Raw genomic sequence first — 17,455 nt, 5'->3', positions numbered from 1 at the left:
GCACACAGGTGCAGATTCTTAGAGGTGCTTTGGAATAGGGATAAACAGCCGCCCAGGTATCTGCATGGGAATGTTGTAGCATTCCAGGTGATTCCGTTTCTGTGTCCCCTTTGTCTGTGAGGAGACAACATGGCTGAGACTCGGCGTGTGATTCCAGAGCTTCGCTCCAGGCCAAGAGGGGCTCTTCTCCCTCTGTCCAGTCTCCTGTGAGGAAAGAAGCCAGAGGCCGTGCAATTCCTTCCAAGCCACTGAGATGTAGAGGAGTCTTTCCACCCTCCCAGCAGTCAGCTCAGAGGGAGAAGCCCCAAGCCCAGTCCTGGCACAAGGGGAGTCGCCCCACAATGTCTGTATCAGCAAGATGAGCAGGGACTGGGAGTCAGGAGACTTGGCTTCTCGCCTCAGCTGAGCCAGCCACACTCTGTGGCCTTGAGCAAGTCTCTTGGGGTCTGTCTACACTGTGATAAAAAACCTATGGCACCGAGTCTCAAGCCCTGGGCAGCTGACTCAGGCTCCGGCTGCTGGGCTAAAAATAGCAGTGTAGACGTTCAGGCTCTGGCTGGAGCCTGAGCTCTGAGATCCTCATCCACTTGCAAGATCTTACAACCCAAGCTCCAGCCCAAGCCCGAAGGTCTACACTGAAAATTGATAGTCCCACAGCCAGAGCCCCACTAGCCCAAGTCAGCTGCCCCAGGCCAGCTGCAGCCATGCTGCGGTGTATTTGTTGCTGTGTAGATGTACCCTTACTCTTGCTGTGCTTCAATTGCCTGCCATGTAAAATGGAAAAGGTGACTTGATGGGCCTCAGTGAAGTACACGAGATGCACAGGCAGATGGTGCTGTGGAAGTGCACGTTATTATTATTTATTGATTGCCCGTTGTATTATTAGGTGACGTGTTGTGAGTGGGCAGCTTTGGGATGTGATGTCAGGAAGTGGGGGGGGGGTCACAATTATTTCATGACCCCCTGCAGCTCTGTTCAGTTACACGGTGGTTCCCCCAATTCTGAACGCACACGGAAACCAGATGGTGAGAGACAGGTGTTAGTTAGTGTCTCTTGCTGTGAAGGGTTTTTGGTGCTTTAAAAGAAGCCAGAGAAATCTCCCAAATGTCTAGAACATGCCTTCTGCCCCAGGCGTGAGAGAACAGGCTAGTTTCTGCAGAGGTGGAATTCACACGTTGATTCAATGGTGTCACACTCATTGTATCCCATCTTATGATGTAGCTAATCTGCTAAAAGTATGAAGTTCAGCTCCAGGTGTTGTGAGTTTTACTTCCATATTGTAGTGGTTACTTTTGGCTGATAAATTGTGCAGTTCCACGGGGGATGTGGACTGGATTACCCTGAAAGAGGGCAGAGACGGTAGTGTCCTGCAAGGATCCCAGCTACATTCCTGGCCAGGCCTTTGGAACAACCAAATAAAATGTTGGCCCCCAGTGAATCCTACTCAGGTTTTACACAGAACCAGGTGCATGCTGGAAAGGACTCTAGTCTCTGCAGTGTGACTGCCCATGCAATGCCAACATGATCAATAAGGCTTCTACTAACGTACCTCACAATCAAGCCACAGTGCTTTGTTTTACGGAGCTCCCAAGGGACAGAAAGGAGTGGAGATTCCCCACTAAATATATGTGTATATGAGCTCTGTTTAGAATCAGCCCAAAGTCAGCACTGGAATCTGTACAGTACCTTATTAGGCCTCCTCAGTATAACATGTATGAAAGAGGACCAATGCTGAATGGTAGCCATAGCTGTGAGTGGAGAGAATTCTGACCTACCCACCCTCAAGTCACAGGGACTAGGTAAATTTGAGTTTGTAAATGTGAAGACTGAAGGTCCCAAGTTGCTGTCCCTGTATCAACCACTTCCTTAACTCCACTGCAGTTTTTCCTTTCAGTGCTCTCCTGCGCTATTTTAGTTCAAGTACTTCAGATCACAGCTGAAAAGCACTAAGATGCTGTTATTTATGCACTGATATTATGACTGTTAATGATATTCCTGCAGCTTGACAGCGGTAGTTTTATTAAATCATTTCTTCCATGGCCATGTCCGTGGCATCCATCCCTCTGTTGGTCTGTCCTCTGTCTCCTGTCCATCTCTACAGTTCTTTGGGCTGTATTCATAGAATCATAGAATCATAGAATATCAGGGTTGGAAGGGACCCCAGAAGGTCATCTAGTCCAACCCCCTGCTCAAAGCAGGACCAAGTCCCAGTTAAATCATCCTAGCCAGGGCTATTGTTGATAAGATCACCACAGCGCTGGTTCCCATGGGAAAAACTGGATATTTAAGGGCTTGTAGGGCTGCCAAAGTGTCATGAGATATTTCCCAAGCCGGCCCAATGTCATCCCATTGTAACATTTCTTAGGTAGTAGGGCTTTTCTATTCTGTAGGGCCACTCATTAGACGGTAGTAATGCACAAACAAATTGGTGTGGGCTACACTCGAGAGAAGTGGTTCTCAACCTATTTACCATTGTGAGCTGCATATGCGTATGAATGTGTTATGTGGGCCACATCCAATACTACTTATATGTCCCCAAGGATGTCACATGGGCCGCAGCTCTGTGCTGACGGGCTGCAGGTTGAGAACCACTGCTCTAGAGGGCTGATCACAAGGCTGGGCACTAAGACAAGTCATGAGTTCTCAGCCCAGCTCTTCTGCTGACTCCCTCTGTGGCTTTGGGTGAGTGTCACTTATCCTCTCTGAATCTCATTTCCTTTCCCATTTGTAAAATGAGGATACTAGTACGCATTTCCCTATCTCACAAGGCTGTTGTGAGGATTAATTAGTTAATGTCAGGAGATGCAAAGTGCTGTCAGTCGTCTATACATTACTGGATCACTACATGATGATGATGCACCTTAGTGTTATGACACCAAATGTCACAATGCCATCCTGGAACCAGGATGTCCTACTGGATAAAACCCGTTAAAAGCACTAATCCTAAATTGTGCAGGTGAAGAAAGGTGATGGGAGAAGGTTTTTTACACAGTTTTGAAGCTCTGCTATCATATCATACAAGAAAACATCTGCCACTTTAATGAATAATTAAGAGCTCCTGGCTGGAGAGCAATGAATATAGGGAATGTAACTAGGGACTTGGTCCTGCATCCATTGGACTCAATGGGAGTTCTGTCATTGACTTCAGTAAATTCAGGATCAGATCCTTGGAATAATCAGTAAGGCCCAATCCAATTTCCACTGAATTCAACAGACTCCCATTAACGTCAGTAGTAATTAGACTGGACCCAGTTACGTTAGGATAGCTTTTTTAACTGCTGCGAGGTGTGTATGACTGGCAGCTTTGAAGTTGTTGAATCTGCAGCGTATTCTCAGTGATATTTTGTGTGTTCCAAAGTGTATGACTGTTCTTAAACAGGATTGTGGGGTATTTGTTTCCATTTGTAGAAGTCAGAAAGGACAAAAATAATCAGTGGCAAAATGTACAGTCTGTGTCTTCTTGTGGTGTTGCTGTTTGAGGTGGTTATTAATTTTTCAAATCACTGTGGACAACTAATCACTTAAGTTATTAATTTATTCATGTTTTTTTTCTAAAAAAAGAATAACTTGAAACACTTATTTATCCTGTAAATTGCTCTTGAGCTTATCCTAGATAATACGTTTTTGCTGTTAATAAACATGGTACATGCCTGAAGCAAAGTTGATCTTGTTTTTAACTATTGTATCACAGCAGAGAAGCAACAGGAAAATAAATAAATAAAAAATTGACAACCACAATTTCTGAGTTGTAATGTTATTTGAATCTGAGGGTAAAGACATCAATTAGTGGACAAATGGACTCAGGCACCATCTTTGACCTCTCATAAAATCATTTGTGTTGGAAGAACCCTTTTATGGGTTAGCCATAATTATGGATAGTTATGTGTTATTTGCCAGAAGCTGGGTATGGGTGACAGGGGATGGATCTCTTGGTGATTACCTGTTCTGTTCATTCCCTCTGGGGCACCTGGCACTAGCCACTGTCAGAAGACAGGATACTGGGCTAGATGGACTTTTGGTCTGATCCAGTATGGCCTCTCTTATGTTCTTATATATCCTCACCATGGCGGGAATGAGACAGCACTGACCTCTGGTGAGACACAACCAGCCAGTTCTCCAGCTGGAGTAAATTGGCATTGTCCTGTTTTAGTTAATGGAGATGTCAGGGTTCCTTCCCCACTCTGAACTCTAGGGTACAGATGTGGGGACCTGCATGAAAGACCCCCTAAGCTTATTCTTACCAGCTTAGGTTAAAAACTTCCCCAAGGTACAAACTTTGCCTCAGCCTTGTACAGTATGCTGCCACCACCAAGCGTTTTAAATAAAGAACAGGGAAAGAGCCCACTTGAAGATGTCTTCCCCCCAAATATCCCCCCAAGCTCTACACCCCCTTTCCTGGGAAAGGCTTGATAATAATCCTCACCAGTTTCTACAGGTGAACACAGACCCAAACCCTTGGATCTTAAGAACAATGAAAAATCTATCAGGTTCTTAAAAGAAGAATTTTAATTAAAGAAAAAGTAAAAGAATCATCTCTGTAAAATCAGGATGGAAAATACTTTACAGGGTATTCAGATTCAAAACACAGAGGATCCCCCTCTGGGCAAACCTTAAAGTTACAGAAAACAGGACTATACCTCCCTCTTAACACAGGGAAAATTCACATAAAACAAAAGATAAACTAATCCACCTTGCCTGGCTCACCTATACTGGTTGCAATATTGGAGACTTGGATTAGGATGGGTTGGAGAAGATGGATTTCTGTCTGGCCTCTCTCAGTCCCAAGAGAGAACAAAATGTAAACAAAGAGCACAAACAAAAGCCTTTCCCCCCCATCACCACCCAAGATTCGAACATATCTTGTTCCCTTATTGGTCCTTTGGGTCAAGTGCCAGCCAGGTTAGCTGAGCTTCTTAACCCTTTACAGGTAACAGGATGTTGCCTCTGGCCAGGAGGGATTTTATAGCACTGTATACAGAAAGGTGGTTCCCCTTCTCTTTACATTTATGACAGGAGATATACACCAGGATTGGGTGCAAAATGAGGCTCACACTTATCTCATGGTATGAGGTAAAGTGGGTTGCACTGGGAGCACAGGTTATTGTACAAAAGGATTCTCAACAGGGGAAAGGTGCAATGGGTCCCAACCTACCCTGCTTCCCAGCATCCTAAAACTCTGCCTGGTGTCTGCCACAGCAGCCCATCTGGAAGACCTCAGCTCAGGGTAATAAAGAACATGGGACTGGCCGTTGGCCTATGGGTTAATGTGCCTTTTCTTCACTCTCCTTCATGCTGCATTTTTAGAAGATCTTGTCAGCATGTTAATCAGGTTCTCTCTGCCACAATCAGTTTTTCACACTTATTTCTTCCCATGGAGATGTTTTTCCTTCTCAGTTTGTTTGTGCTTTTCTCCTCTGTCTCATTCCTATTAAACTGAGTTCAGCCCATGTCTCAACTGTGGGGCGGGATATTTTGGCCCAGAGCACTAGGGCAAACCCCTGTTCTTAGGAATAGGATAAGAGGTGAAATGGGGAGGCAGGTGCAGAGGTATTCGCCAAACCTCTGACTGCTTTTCATACCAAAATGAAACAGTGTTGCCAACTCTCATGATATTGTCATGAGGCTCATGATAATTAATGTTTTCCTTAAAGCCCCAGCTCCTGGAGTCAAGTGGATATGTTATGATTTCAGCCTTCATTCTTAAAGAAAAATTAAGTTTCTAGCCCTAGTGGCTGTGGATAAATCCCATGATTTTAAAGCCAATCTCATGATTTTTGGTGAGCCTGATTCATGATTTTTGAACATTCAGGGTTGGCACTATTGATGAAATACCACTTACAGCAGATTAGTGTAGATCTTCATAATACAGTTGGGTTTAGTCTTTTGGGCTTGCTACCATGACTGCCAAATACCATTTGGATTGGGTAACATTTTACATTGACTTGGTACAAAGGTAAATAGAAACACAAGGTGCAAGGCAGTGCAGAGTCAAGGCCTACAGGTCCCACTGACTTCAACTGACACTTCTGAAAATCAGGCCCTTTTATCTTTTTGTGGGAATGACCCTCTAAGCAGAATGGGACAGTGCGGAGAGAGAGAGAGAGAAAAAGAGATGCTATGTAAGAAACCCTTCCCATCACAAACCTTGTCTTCACAACTGAAAATGTGTATGTTTTTATGTGGTGGGTAGCTAACACAGGGGAACGCTTCTAAGATGAAAACACAGTGAAGACAAGACACTTTAGGTTTACTGTGAAGTAACTATAGGGTGCAGCCAGCACTATTTGTGACTGACCTCACTTAGTTACCTCGCAGTAAAGCTACAGTGTCTGGTCTTCTCTGTATTTTTACTTCAGAATAGCTCAGGCATGTTAGTTAGTTTGAGGTAAAAACACAACTTTTTTAGTAGTGAAGATAAGGCCAGAGCGAACGTGAGAGGGAGCTGGAACTAGGGTCGCCAGGCGTCCAGTTTTCGAAGGAATGCCCGGTCGAAAAGGGACACTGGCGGCTCCGATCAGCACCAGCAACCGGGTTGTTAAAAGTCCAGTTGGTGGCACAGCGGGGACCTGGGGCTAAAGCAGCTGCCAGGGCCCTGCGGCCCCACGGAGCATGGGCAGCCAGGGAGGATCCATGCGCAGCTCAAGCCCTGAGTGCCGGCACCGCAGCTCCCATTGGCTGGGAACTGCCCATGCGCCTAGGGGCTGCAGGGACCTGGAGGCCACTTTCTGGGAGCTGTGGTAAGCGCCACTGGGACCCCTCACCCCAAATCCCCTCTGTACTCCAATCCTCTCTCTCAGCCCGGAGTCCCCTCCTGCACCCAAACTCCTTCCCAGAGCCTGCACTCCTCCGCCTACACACCCCCAACCATCTGCCCCAGCCCAGCACCATTTCTTCTTTAGTCAGACACAAACAAGTGAAATGCAAGAACTTAGCAGATGCCTTGCGAATATTTAAATACACTCCGCATACATAGGCACGATACCTGTTTCAAATGGAGAGAGATAAATAGTGTGTCCCCCAGTGTCTGTACTGGGCCCAGTCCTATTTAACATATTCATAAATTATCTGGAAAAAGGGGTAAACGGTGAAGTGGCAAAATTTACAGCTGATACAAAACTACTCAAGATAGTTACGGTCCAGGCACACTGCTAAGAGCTACAAAAAGATCCCTCAAACCTGGGTGACTGGGCAACAAAATGGCAGATGAAATTCAATGTTGATAAATGCAAAATAATGCACATTGAAAAACATAATCCCAACTACACAGATAAAATGATGGGGTCTAGATCAGCTGTTACCACTCAAGAAAGATCTTGGAGTCATTGTAGGTAGTTCTCTGAAAACATCCACTCAATGTGCAGCGGCAGTCAAAAAAGCAAAGAGAATGTTGGGGATCATTAAGAAAGGGATAGATAATAAGACAGTTGTGAGCAGGCAGGATCGAACCTGGGGCCCATAAAGCTTAGTGCATGAACCTCTACTGCATGAGCTAAAAGTCAACTGGCTGTTAGCTAAGGCTGTAGAGCAGACACAATCTCCCTCTCTATGTGGTCTCAGTGCCACTAGATGGGACAGAACACCACACCCAGGAGGTGTATGGGTTACATATACAATAGGAGAATCCCTCCCGTCAACGCAGGTAGTGTCTACACTAAAGCACTATAGAAGTGCTGCCATGTCACCATAGCAGTTTTAAGTATAAACCAGCCCTTAATCTCTGTCTGTTTCCCATCTGTTAATGGGGATGATAATACTTCATTTCTTCCACCCTGTTGTCCCTCTTGTCTATTTAAATTGTAGGCTCTTCAGGGTAGAGACTGTCTCTTACAATGTTTATGTACAGCACCCAGCACAATGTGGGCCTGGATCTCAGATGACACCTCTAGTGCTACTGTAAGACAAATAATAAAGTGAAGTTTAGTAGAAGTCAAACATTTGGAATCCCCCCTGGACAGAAGGGTTACACAATAGACTGATAATAGCGGGTATCACTGTACTTTTTAATTGTGTTACTTTTAAACTATATAATTACAGAGCTTGGGCCATATTCTGCTCTCATTTATAATGGAATAACTCCACTAAAATGGTTGCTCTTAGCCAGTGGCCTTAATGGGGCTATACACTAGATTTACAACAGTGTAATTCAGAGCAGAATTTTTCTACTGGGTTTAACATGGCGCAGCTAATAACTTAGTATGAATACAATTCTTATTTTTGCAAGCCCTTTATTTCTGTTATGATATATATAAAAGCAGGGGAACAGAGATCCTTTTTTCAACTTGTGTATCATTTAGAGCTGTTTATTTAAACCTCTTCCCCCCTGCGCCCTATTGCTTGCTATAAATAACTGTAAAGAGCAAGGAAAATTGTTAATTCCTTAAAATCATTCAATAGACATAGCTGTCTAGATAATGATTTGAAAGAAATAGATGACACCATCAAATAGCAGCAATAATCCCACAGAAATGATCCAGTGAGGCTGTAGCAGAATTGTGGGGATAGTGGTCATAGTCCTGCATTCTTTGTCTTTTTTTGTTTTTTATCTATATTGATATAGATATACATAAAAAGAAAAAAACTGACTGTAGATGCTCAGTATTTTACAACACAGCCTGGGTTTAATAATGATCTTTCCTTTGTGCCCTGGAGTTTCAAAGGATGAGACGCATCTGTCCTCCTAAAACTGCAAACTGCCTTGAGTCATGTGCCATCTCTGTTCCTCCCTGCCTGCCCACTCACTCGCCATGTTGCTAATTGATCAAATGAGTGCCCAGAGTTGTTTTGGGAGTACAGCCCTCATCCATGGCTCCGATGCTATTGTAGTGCAGCATACCAGCAGGCCAGGCCAGGGCAGGCTGATGAAGCATTACTGGAAGGGAACACCAGCTAGGAAATTAAAAGCAGATTCAGATTAACTCTTAGGGCAATGTAATCAGCTTGTTCTGCACTGAGGTATCAAATGCTAGTGTAGTGCAAGCCCTCAGACACACCCACTTCCTGTCCTTCCCCCAACTAAATGACAGCTCCATAGACCCCCAACTGCCATAAGTAGGCCCTGCTTCAGTGGGCAGAAACCACACTCCTAGCCCACAATACCCATCTCACACAGCCACTGATTGCACTTGCCTAATCAGGACCCAGACAATTATTCCCAAGACTCTGGCCTAACTTGTGTGCAAGGAGCATGAGGGGCCTTGTGTAGCCCCTGTGCACAGTAGCAATGCCAAAAGGAGGGGGTTCTCCCATTGGTGTAGCTAATCCATTTCCCCATGAGGCAGTCGCTAAATTGACAGAAGAAGTCTTCACTACAAAGTTAGGTCAACCCAGCTACATCACTCAGAGGTTTGAAAGAACCACACCCCTAAGTGTTGTAATTAAATCAATTTAACCCCAGTGTAGACAGCGGTAGGTGAATGGAAGAATTCCTCTGTCAAGCTAGCTATCACCTCTTGGAAAGTGGTGGATTATCTATGCCAAGAGGAGAACCTCTCCTGTCAGCGTAGGTGGGATCTACGCTGAAGCGCTCCAGTGGCCCAGTTGCAGCACTAAAAACACAAAAGATATAGTCACATACGAGCAGCCATACTGATCAGACCAGAGGTTCCTCTAGCCCAGTATCCTGTCTTCTGACAGTGTCTAGTGCCAAGTGCTTCAGAGGGAATGAACGGAACACGGTAATTATTGAGTGATCCCCCATTCCCTGTCACCCACTCCCAGATTCTGGCAGTCGGTGGCTAGGGATGCCCAGAGCATGGGGTTTGAACTCTTTTTTGAACCCAGATATAGTTTTGGCCTTCACAACATCCCCTGGCAATGAATTGCACCGGCTGACAGCGTGTTGTGTAACGAAGCCTCATTGAAAGTCAACAGCTTAAATGGGACATGGACTCCTAAGTCACCTACAGCTAGATTTACAAAGGTATTTAGGCATATAAAGATGCAGGCAGGCCCTAGAGTTAGCTCCACCAAGGGATTTAGGTGCATAACTGCCATTTAAGCACCTAAATCCAAAACAGAGCTGTTGCCTAACTCTCTAGGCACCTACATTCCTAGGTGCCTACATTTCTGCTGGAAGGCCCCCAAATGCCTAAAAAATCCACCTCTAGGCATGCAGCAATCTACATGACTGGGCACCAAGCTCACATCTAAGCTCCAACAGGGTTCTCAAACTGGGCATGCCCCTGCCTAGCTTGCCTTAGGGATGTGATTGGGTGGGCATGCTCAGAAGCCACCTGACTGGGCCCTGTACAAAACAATGCTAGAGCCCAGAGGTGGTGGGGTAGTCTGGGGAAAATCTCTCTGTCTCTTCTGTTTAAGCTGTTCCACTGTGTATTACTAAATTAAATATGAATTGGAGCAGGGGGATTGGAACACAGGCCTCCCACAGGTGGGGCGAGTACTCAAACAGTGGGCTGAACAGAGGGGCGGGGACCGCTACCATCACCTCCCCCTCCTCATATGAGAAAGGGCTTAGGCGCCTAACTCCACAAGAGGGTTGGCGGCCGGCTTTGTGGATTCCAGTCCTAGGTGCCTAACTCTCCTCGCGCATTAAATAGGGAGTCTGGGCTCCTAACAAAGGGCCACAGATTCCACTCAGTGGCAGCGTGCTGTGATGGGGTGTGTAGCCCACACAAGCCTTGAGTGGGTCAACATGGGCCAGGAAGGGCGAGTTATCCTTAGATGCTGCACCTGGAGGGGAACCAGCCTAAGAAAGGTTGAGAAGAAGCCCAGGGAAACAGCAGCAAGGAATGGGACAGTGCAGACCTTGGCTGCTAGTCACAGGGCCACTGGGCTGGAATGAATCATAGAGGAAGGACTGGGTTCCCCTACCAGCCACTGGCAAAGTGGCAGAGACCCAGGTATGTGGAACAGAGACCATCTGAGACAGCATCCAGACAGCTTCTCCAGTGGGACTCTGTTACCCAGGAAGAGGAGGAACCATATAGTGACCTGTCCGGGGAGCTGAGCCACAAAGAGAGAGAGCACCTTGAGTTGTGAAGAGAGAGATGAGCCACAACATGAGTAACCAACAGCAGGAGGAGCCAGATGGGGAGAGAGCTAATTTCCAGACTTACCTCCAAGGCAGTGGACTTGTGGCAAGTGGAACCCCATTTAAAGGTACCTAAAGGTCAGGTGTTGCAATGCTGAGTTTAAGTCCCCTTTGTGGATCTAGCTGCTACTGGGAAATTCAAACCTGCGTGAGTGGGTCAGCTGTCTAATGCCCAGTGATTGCAGGCGCCACTTTTGAAAATGTCACCCCAAATCTAAGAGTTTCACGACTAAAGCTTGATTGTCTTCCCATTATTTCCTGCCATTACCCCCCAATACCATGAACTCTGATATAGTTAAATAGGTGTGAAAGTCCTGAATGGTTTCTAGGAAGCTTGAGATTTTCCTTCCCTTTATCAGCCATTTCCCCGCTTTTCAAATATTTTCAAAAGCGGTGTCTGGTTTTGGGTGTCTCGGTTTGTTTAGGTGCCCATCTTAAAACCAGATATTTTTTTTTTAGAAGTCCTGAGCATCTACAGCTCCCATTGATTTCAGCTGGGCTTGTACATGCTCAGCAGCTCTGAAAATCAGGCCACAGTTGGGAACCCAAAATAAAAATTGTGACCATAGTTTTACTCAACTTTAAGTTCCTTTGCCTGAGGTCAAACACTCACTAAACTCTGCCTTCAGTGAGAGTCACCGCTGAGGAAAGACTAAGGAGGAAGTCTGGGTTCTTGCTCTTCCTGTCTGTGTAAAGAGGAGCCAGCTAAATCCTGATACAGTTGCTCCCAGCTGGAAGTGAAGAGGAGCTGATCTCACTACAGCTTTCTTTTTCAGGGAATTAGCATATATATGCTATATATACTTATCTAGCTATAATATGCGGAGGGATTTCAGTGGCATCCTGCAGTTCCCAGAGCATCCTTGCTACTGCAGAGCATGCAGCGGGCCTGCCACCGCTACATAAGGTGAAAGGGAGGAGAGACTTTGCCAGACAGGCCCTCTTCTCTTGCAATTCCCTCATGGTGGAACAAACATGTGCACACTTCACTCCAGAAAGGTGCGACGTCCTAACTTTAATGGGAGTTTTGCCTGAATAAGAGCCCTGGAGTGGGATTATGCATCTGCTAATCCTTCAGGAAAAACCTAATGAGGGCTAGAATGATTAGAAGTGAGAGGAAATGGTGCTAGTGCTGGGCAAACCTCAAAAGGGTTGGATAGTACTAATTAGAACTGAACAAACAACTTTCATTCCATAATTGATCTGCTGCATTTAGCCTCTCTAACAGATTTCCTGTTTTTGTCATTTGAATTTAATTCAGGATTTGGGGGGTTTTTTTATTCTATGGATACACAATATTCACACACACACCGCAGTCAGCAGTAGGAATTGAACCCAGCCCCTTGGGCATAAACAGCACAACTCCATCCCACTCACACCAGAGAAGTCAGCCCTGCAGGAAGTGAGGAAGTGGCAGACTACAAGAGCTGTTGGGAACCAGCCACTACCAAGAGTCGTGATCACAGACACTATGACAGTGTACTCTACTGGCATCCCATACTCCATCTTGAATCAAGATGCCTGGCTGCTAGGATTAAGATGGAGCTGTGGCTGCTGCACCATGTGATCTCAACAAGGCAAGATTTCCAGAAGTGACCAGCAATTTTAAGGTGTCTCAGGTTTTGGGTGCCCAATGTGGGATGCCTTAAAGGGGGTCTGATTTTCTGAGGGCAGATACTCAGCACTTCCTGAAAATCAGGCTCCTTTAAGGGGTACGGCAAGTTGGGCACCCAAAACCTGAGGCATCTGAAAATCTCTAGGCCCTTCTGGAAGATCTTGGCCATAGATCCCATTTCCATGTGGAAGATTTGGGCTCTGCATTTGGGTCACTGGTGCTGCACTTGGTCTTTTCCAAAAGAGTCCTGTTTCCCTGCCCCTCTCCCTGCCCCAGTCTTGATCAATGGTGCACTCAGCAGGCAAGATGATGCTACAGTTAAGAAAGTGGCACTTCTCTTAGTTATCAGTCAGTAGCTCATCACCGCAGAGCTCAGAAGCTAGTAATATTATTTAAGGCATTCAGACCAAGTGCATAGAAAGCAACGGGAATCTCCATGTGCTAGTGATTTAACTCCAACCAGCAATGTGTTCCCTGAATCAGCAGCGAGTCCTTCTACTTAGACAGGATTCAGGGCCAAACTCCTCTCCTTGGTAACACTGACTTCAAAAGAGGTGAGAGGAGACTCTGGCCTCTGTGGGCCCCATGGCTTGATTAGAAATGAAGTTGAAGCGGGGCTTCTTGCTTGTTGGTTATAGTTAGTGTTCGTGTTCAATGGCGCCTTTAGAAGACTAGTCCATGAAACGAGCCGGAGCCTCCGCCTCCAGCAGCTGGACCACAGCCCCCAGAGGAGCCTTCGTCATCCTTGTCCCTGTCAAAATCTCTCCACCACAGAGGGGATTTGGGCAAGGTTGAAATGTAGGCAGCTCTGTTCCTTGCTTCCTTTTCTTGCTCCTGGGAGAAAGGAAAAAAAACAAAAACAAGCCAGGCCTGTTTATCTGAAGTCTAGTGATTCAGGCACATCAAAGGAATGCATGTGAGAAAGCTGCTCCCAGATTCTCTCGAAGTAGAGAGGCTGTCTCTTGAGACTGAGCTGCTGGCCCTAAACCAAAAAGAACATGTGGTCTAGCGGATAAGGCGTGAAACATGGAAGTGGAACTCCTAGGTCCTGCATGACAGGGGGAAGCAACAACTGATATTTCTAGTAGAAGCTCTGATTGAGGTGGCAAGGTGGCCCTGGCCACCATCAATGCCCATTACGGAATTCATGGTAGGCAGAAGGGAAACAAACACCCTCCCTGATCATGCAAGGTGCCATGGTCCTCAAACACTTGTTTAAAGTCAGCAGGAGCTGAGGATGCTCAGTGTCTGGCAGGCTTGGGCCCTAGAAATCTGACTCTGCTTTAGAAGCCTGTAAAAAGCGTGAAGTCCTTGGGGACATACCCCAACCAAAACCTCCTGTGGGTGAATCTGCACCTCCAAGGTACACAAGAAAGGTATGTCCTTTCTTCTGACTGTTCGAGTGATCGTGGCTCAGCTATCTCAGTGTGTGAAGCACAGACAGCAGCAAGAGGGGGAAGAACCCAGACAGGAGCGTAAATGAAAAGCAGTGATTATTTCATACCACAATAGCAGACAAAGAACAAGTAACAAGAGGGACAATTGCTAGCCGATGCCAACTGTCTAAGTGAGTAGAGGGAAGAATTCCCTTTCTTTGGGTTCTTCTCTTTGGAACAGGTCCTGTGACTTCTGATGGGATACCCCTGCTGCTTATGGAAGTTTAAACACAAAATGTTTGTCCTGTTTCTATTCTGAGTTCTCACATCTTCTTCCTGCTTTCCAGCCTTCTTGGAGAACATGAGGGTCAGACCCTCTGCTGCTGTAAGTTGACGCAGCTGATTTCAATCAAACTAACTGATCTGACACCCGCTGAGGAACTGGTCCTAACAGCATAAGCCCACTCTCCTGTTACATATTCTCAGTAAAGTTGCCACTATTCCCTCAATGGGGATAAATTCCTCTCTTTATGTCATCCTATAAAGCAATGAGGAAAAGCTGTTGCTGACCCTGGGGAAAGGGTCATGTAATGTACAGACCTGCCATTACACAGGAGTGGGCATGAATGACAAATGGACATTGGGGATCAAACCTCACCTTGTCCTGGGTGGGTCATACCCACCTCTGATAGGGGACCCCCTTTTCCTTGCCCTGTGGCAACCCTTGTCTGCCTTGCCCTGGCAGTAAAGTCTCATTGAATTGATCTATGGACAAGGGCTCACAGCCCCAAACCACCATCACACCGCCTTTGTACAGGCAGTCACAGCAGAGAGACCCTTGGAAGGAGGGTGACTGACCACACTGTAGTGCGGAGAGGGCCAGCATGCAACTCTGCCTAACACTCAACCTTTCTTCGGACCATTCCACCCAAGTGAGCCAGGAGACTGAGCTCCCCTCCCATCCTTAGCTTTGATCTGGAGGGATCGGCCCTGAGGCATTATTATTATGGCAGGAAGCTTTATGCAGCCACTACCCCTGCTGTAGCCATTGCGTGTACAAGGAAGGTGTTCTGGCTGAAGGGCTGGCAGTGTAGCACCTTGTCTGAGGACTAAAGTCACTCAAACACCTAAATGAAGCCATGCCAAACCCTTCTGTACAATTCAGGCCAGGTCAGCAGCACTCTAGGCAGTGCAGTCAGGAGGAAACCTGCTGTTAGTCTCAGAAACCAGCTGAAGTCTGGCTACAAATGCACAGACCATGCTCATAGGAAACCAGAAAACTCAAACAAGGCAGGCATGAGAGGGAGCAATGTACGTGTAGCTGGTTGGGATGATTCTCCCCAAACAGTCATGGGGCTATAGCCACACTAAGCCAATGAGTCCTTATGCCTACATTCTGTCTGGTATAAAAAACACAACACCCACAACAGCAATGGGTGGAATGTACTTAAGGAATAAGACTAGGAGGTAGGAAATGGGTGTTCTCTGCCACAGACTTCTTATGTGACCTTCGGCAAGTCACTTTGCCTCTCCGTGCCTAAGTTTCCCTATCTTTAAATAAGAATAATCCTTACTTTACTAGTGTGTTAAGGGGATTATTTTGCCGTGATTGGCAATGCACTCAGATTTGATGATGGTGAATGAAAATGCTTGTCAGCATACATGTATATAGCATCCTTCACAGCAGTCCCAGGTGCTTACTGTACCAAGACCGGTTGAAAGCAACACATAAACTAGGCCCTGGGTTAGGATTTAGGAGATTTGAGTTCTAATTATGTCTCTGCTACCAACTTGCTGTGTGACCTTGGGCAAATCACTTCCCCCTCTGGGCCTGTTTTCCCCCTACCACATTTTGACCTATCTATTTAGACCAGTGGTGGGCAACCTGCAGCCCGCCGGCCTAACACTGATTTAGACTGTAAGCTCTTGAGGGCAGGGAGTGTCTCACTCTGTGTTTGTGCAATGCCTGGCGCAATGGGACCCTGATCTCAGTTGGAGCTACTGTTATACAAATAATAATGAAACTCTTTACATTTGGATTTAAAAGGGAGATGAGATTCAGCTTTTGGGAACCATGAGTGTAATCTACAGGCCTGCTCCCACTGAAGCGAAGAGAAAAGCTGACACTGATTTCGATGGAAGCAGAATCAGTCCCCTAAAACGTGGTGCAGAAGGAAAATGGAATTACCTGCAAATACAGGATGTTATCTTTGGAAATGGCTTCCATCAAGTCTTTACTGAGAGAAGGTTCTCCATGCAGCCGGACGGCATCTGAAACAGCCTCATGCACGGCCCAGCTCTGCTTGGAAGGCCGCTGCCTGTAGAAGAGCACGTAGGCCGTGTCTTTGGGGAAGAAAGAGGTCACGTTGCTGACCGATTCGAAGGAGGAAAAGGATACCCTGGTGTCATTGAAGAGGTACCACTGGATTTCAAAGTCCAACTGCTTGTCTGATGTGCTTTTCTGTGCCCCGTCCCTTGGCTGACTGCTGGCACTAGTACTGGTACACTCTCTGGCATAACAATAGTAATGGCCACTCTCTGAGGAGACTCCAGAATGGACCACCACACTGCAGAGATCATACACCATGGACACAAATCCATTCCTGTTCTGGCAAACTTCACCGGAGTCCTCAGAGGCAACCAGGACCGGCAGCTTCAGCACCAATGGAATTGAGACGTTATCCAGGATCTTCTTCCTCTTCATGGTCCTCAGGTCAAAGGAGAACCTCAGCAGGGTGAGGACAAGGTAGTGTGGCCCCTCCGTCAGCTCGGCCACTTTCTCCGCATCTTGCAGGGAAGCGCACTTCTCACAGTGATATTTATTTTCGGATGTCAGCACCTCTGGTGATAAGAAATAGTTGATCAAGTCCGGGACAGATCTGGAGTCCTCGGAGCCACAGGTCTGCTCTCCAAAAGCCAACAGTGGATCTTTCACTGCCTCCAGACTGATGTGATCTCTGTCAGATCTCAGGATGAAAGGAGTCGCTTGTCCCTCTGTTTCCTGGAACCCTACTGTTTCTACTGGCAAGAGCTGGACGGGAGGTTCTCCAGACACGGGGTGCTTTCTTTGCCTCCTTGGAGATTCCATTGCCTGACTCTGTGGTTTTATGGGTGGCTCAATAATCTGTGGGCCGATTTCTTCCACTGGTAAAACTGCTGGGTAGCTCTGCAGACGCATGTGTCGGTTGGATGGTGGGAAAGCCAAGGACAGGTCTGTAAAGGCTTCTTCTCGGGAGGAGACATTTAGACATTTCAGACAGCGGATTTTTGTCATCATCTTACCCCCGAACATTTTCTCAATTAATGTCTTGTTTAAGTAGTGGTTCTCCTCAGCCTGAGGCATCAAGCTGGACTCTTTGAGCTTTTGGTAAATTCTTTTCCCAGTTTTTTCTTCTTCATGTAGCCTTTGACAGA

General features: G+C 46.4%; 1 protein-coding gene across 1 annotated transcript in view; it reads right to left on the bottom strand.

The window, feature by feature from the left end:
• Positions 1–12,330: 12,330 nt before the first annotated feature.
• The window catches only part of USP35 (ubiquitin specific peptidase 35), a 65,370-nt gene continuing 60,245 nt past the window's right edge, over positions 12,331–17,455 (bottom strand). Inside the window, exons 10-11 of the mRNA XM_038383855.2 lie at positions 16,230–17,445; positions 12,331–13,499 (exon numbers count right to left, since the gene is read on the bottom strand). Coding sequence (XP_038239783.1) covers positions 13,329–13,499; positions 16,230–17,445 — 1,387 coding nt within the window. The 3' untranslated portion in view covers positions 12,331–13,328. The remainder of the gene's footprint in view (positions 13,500–16,229; positions 17,446–17,455) is intronic.

The sequence above is a fragment of the Dermochelys coriacea genome, chromosome 1 (genome assembly GCF_009764565.3).
Source record: "Dermochelys coriacea isolate rDerCor1 chromosome 1, rDerCor1.pri.v4, whole genome shotgun sequence".
In the NCBI taxonomy this organism is placed as follows: Eukaryota; Metazoa; Chordata; order Testudines; family Dermochelyidae; genus Dermochelys; species Dermochelys coriacea.
The sequence above is the reverse complement of the archived record's forward strand: the minus strand, read 5'-3'. Positions and strand labels throughout refer to the sequence as shown.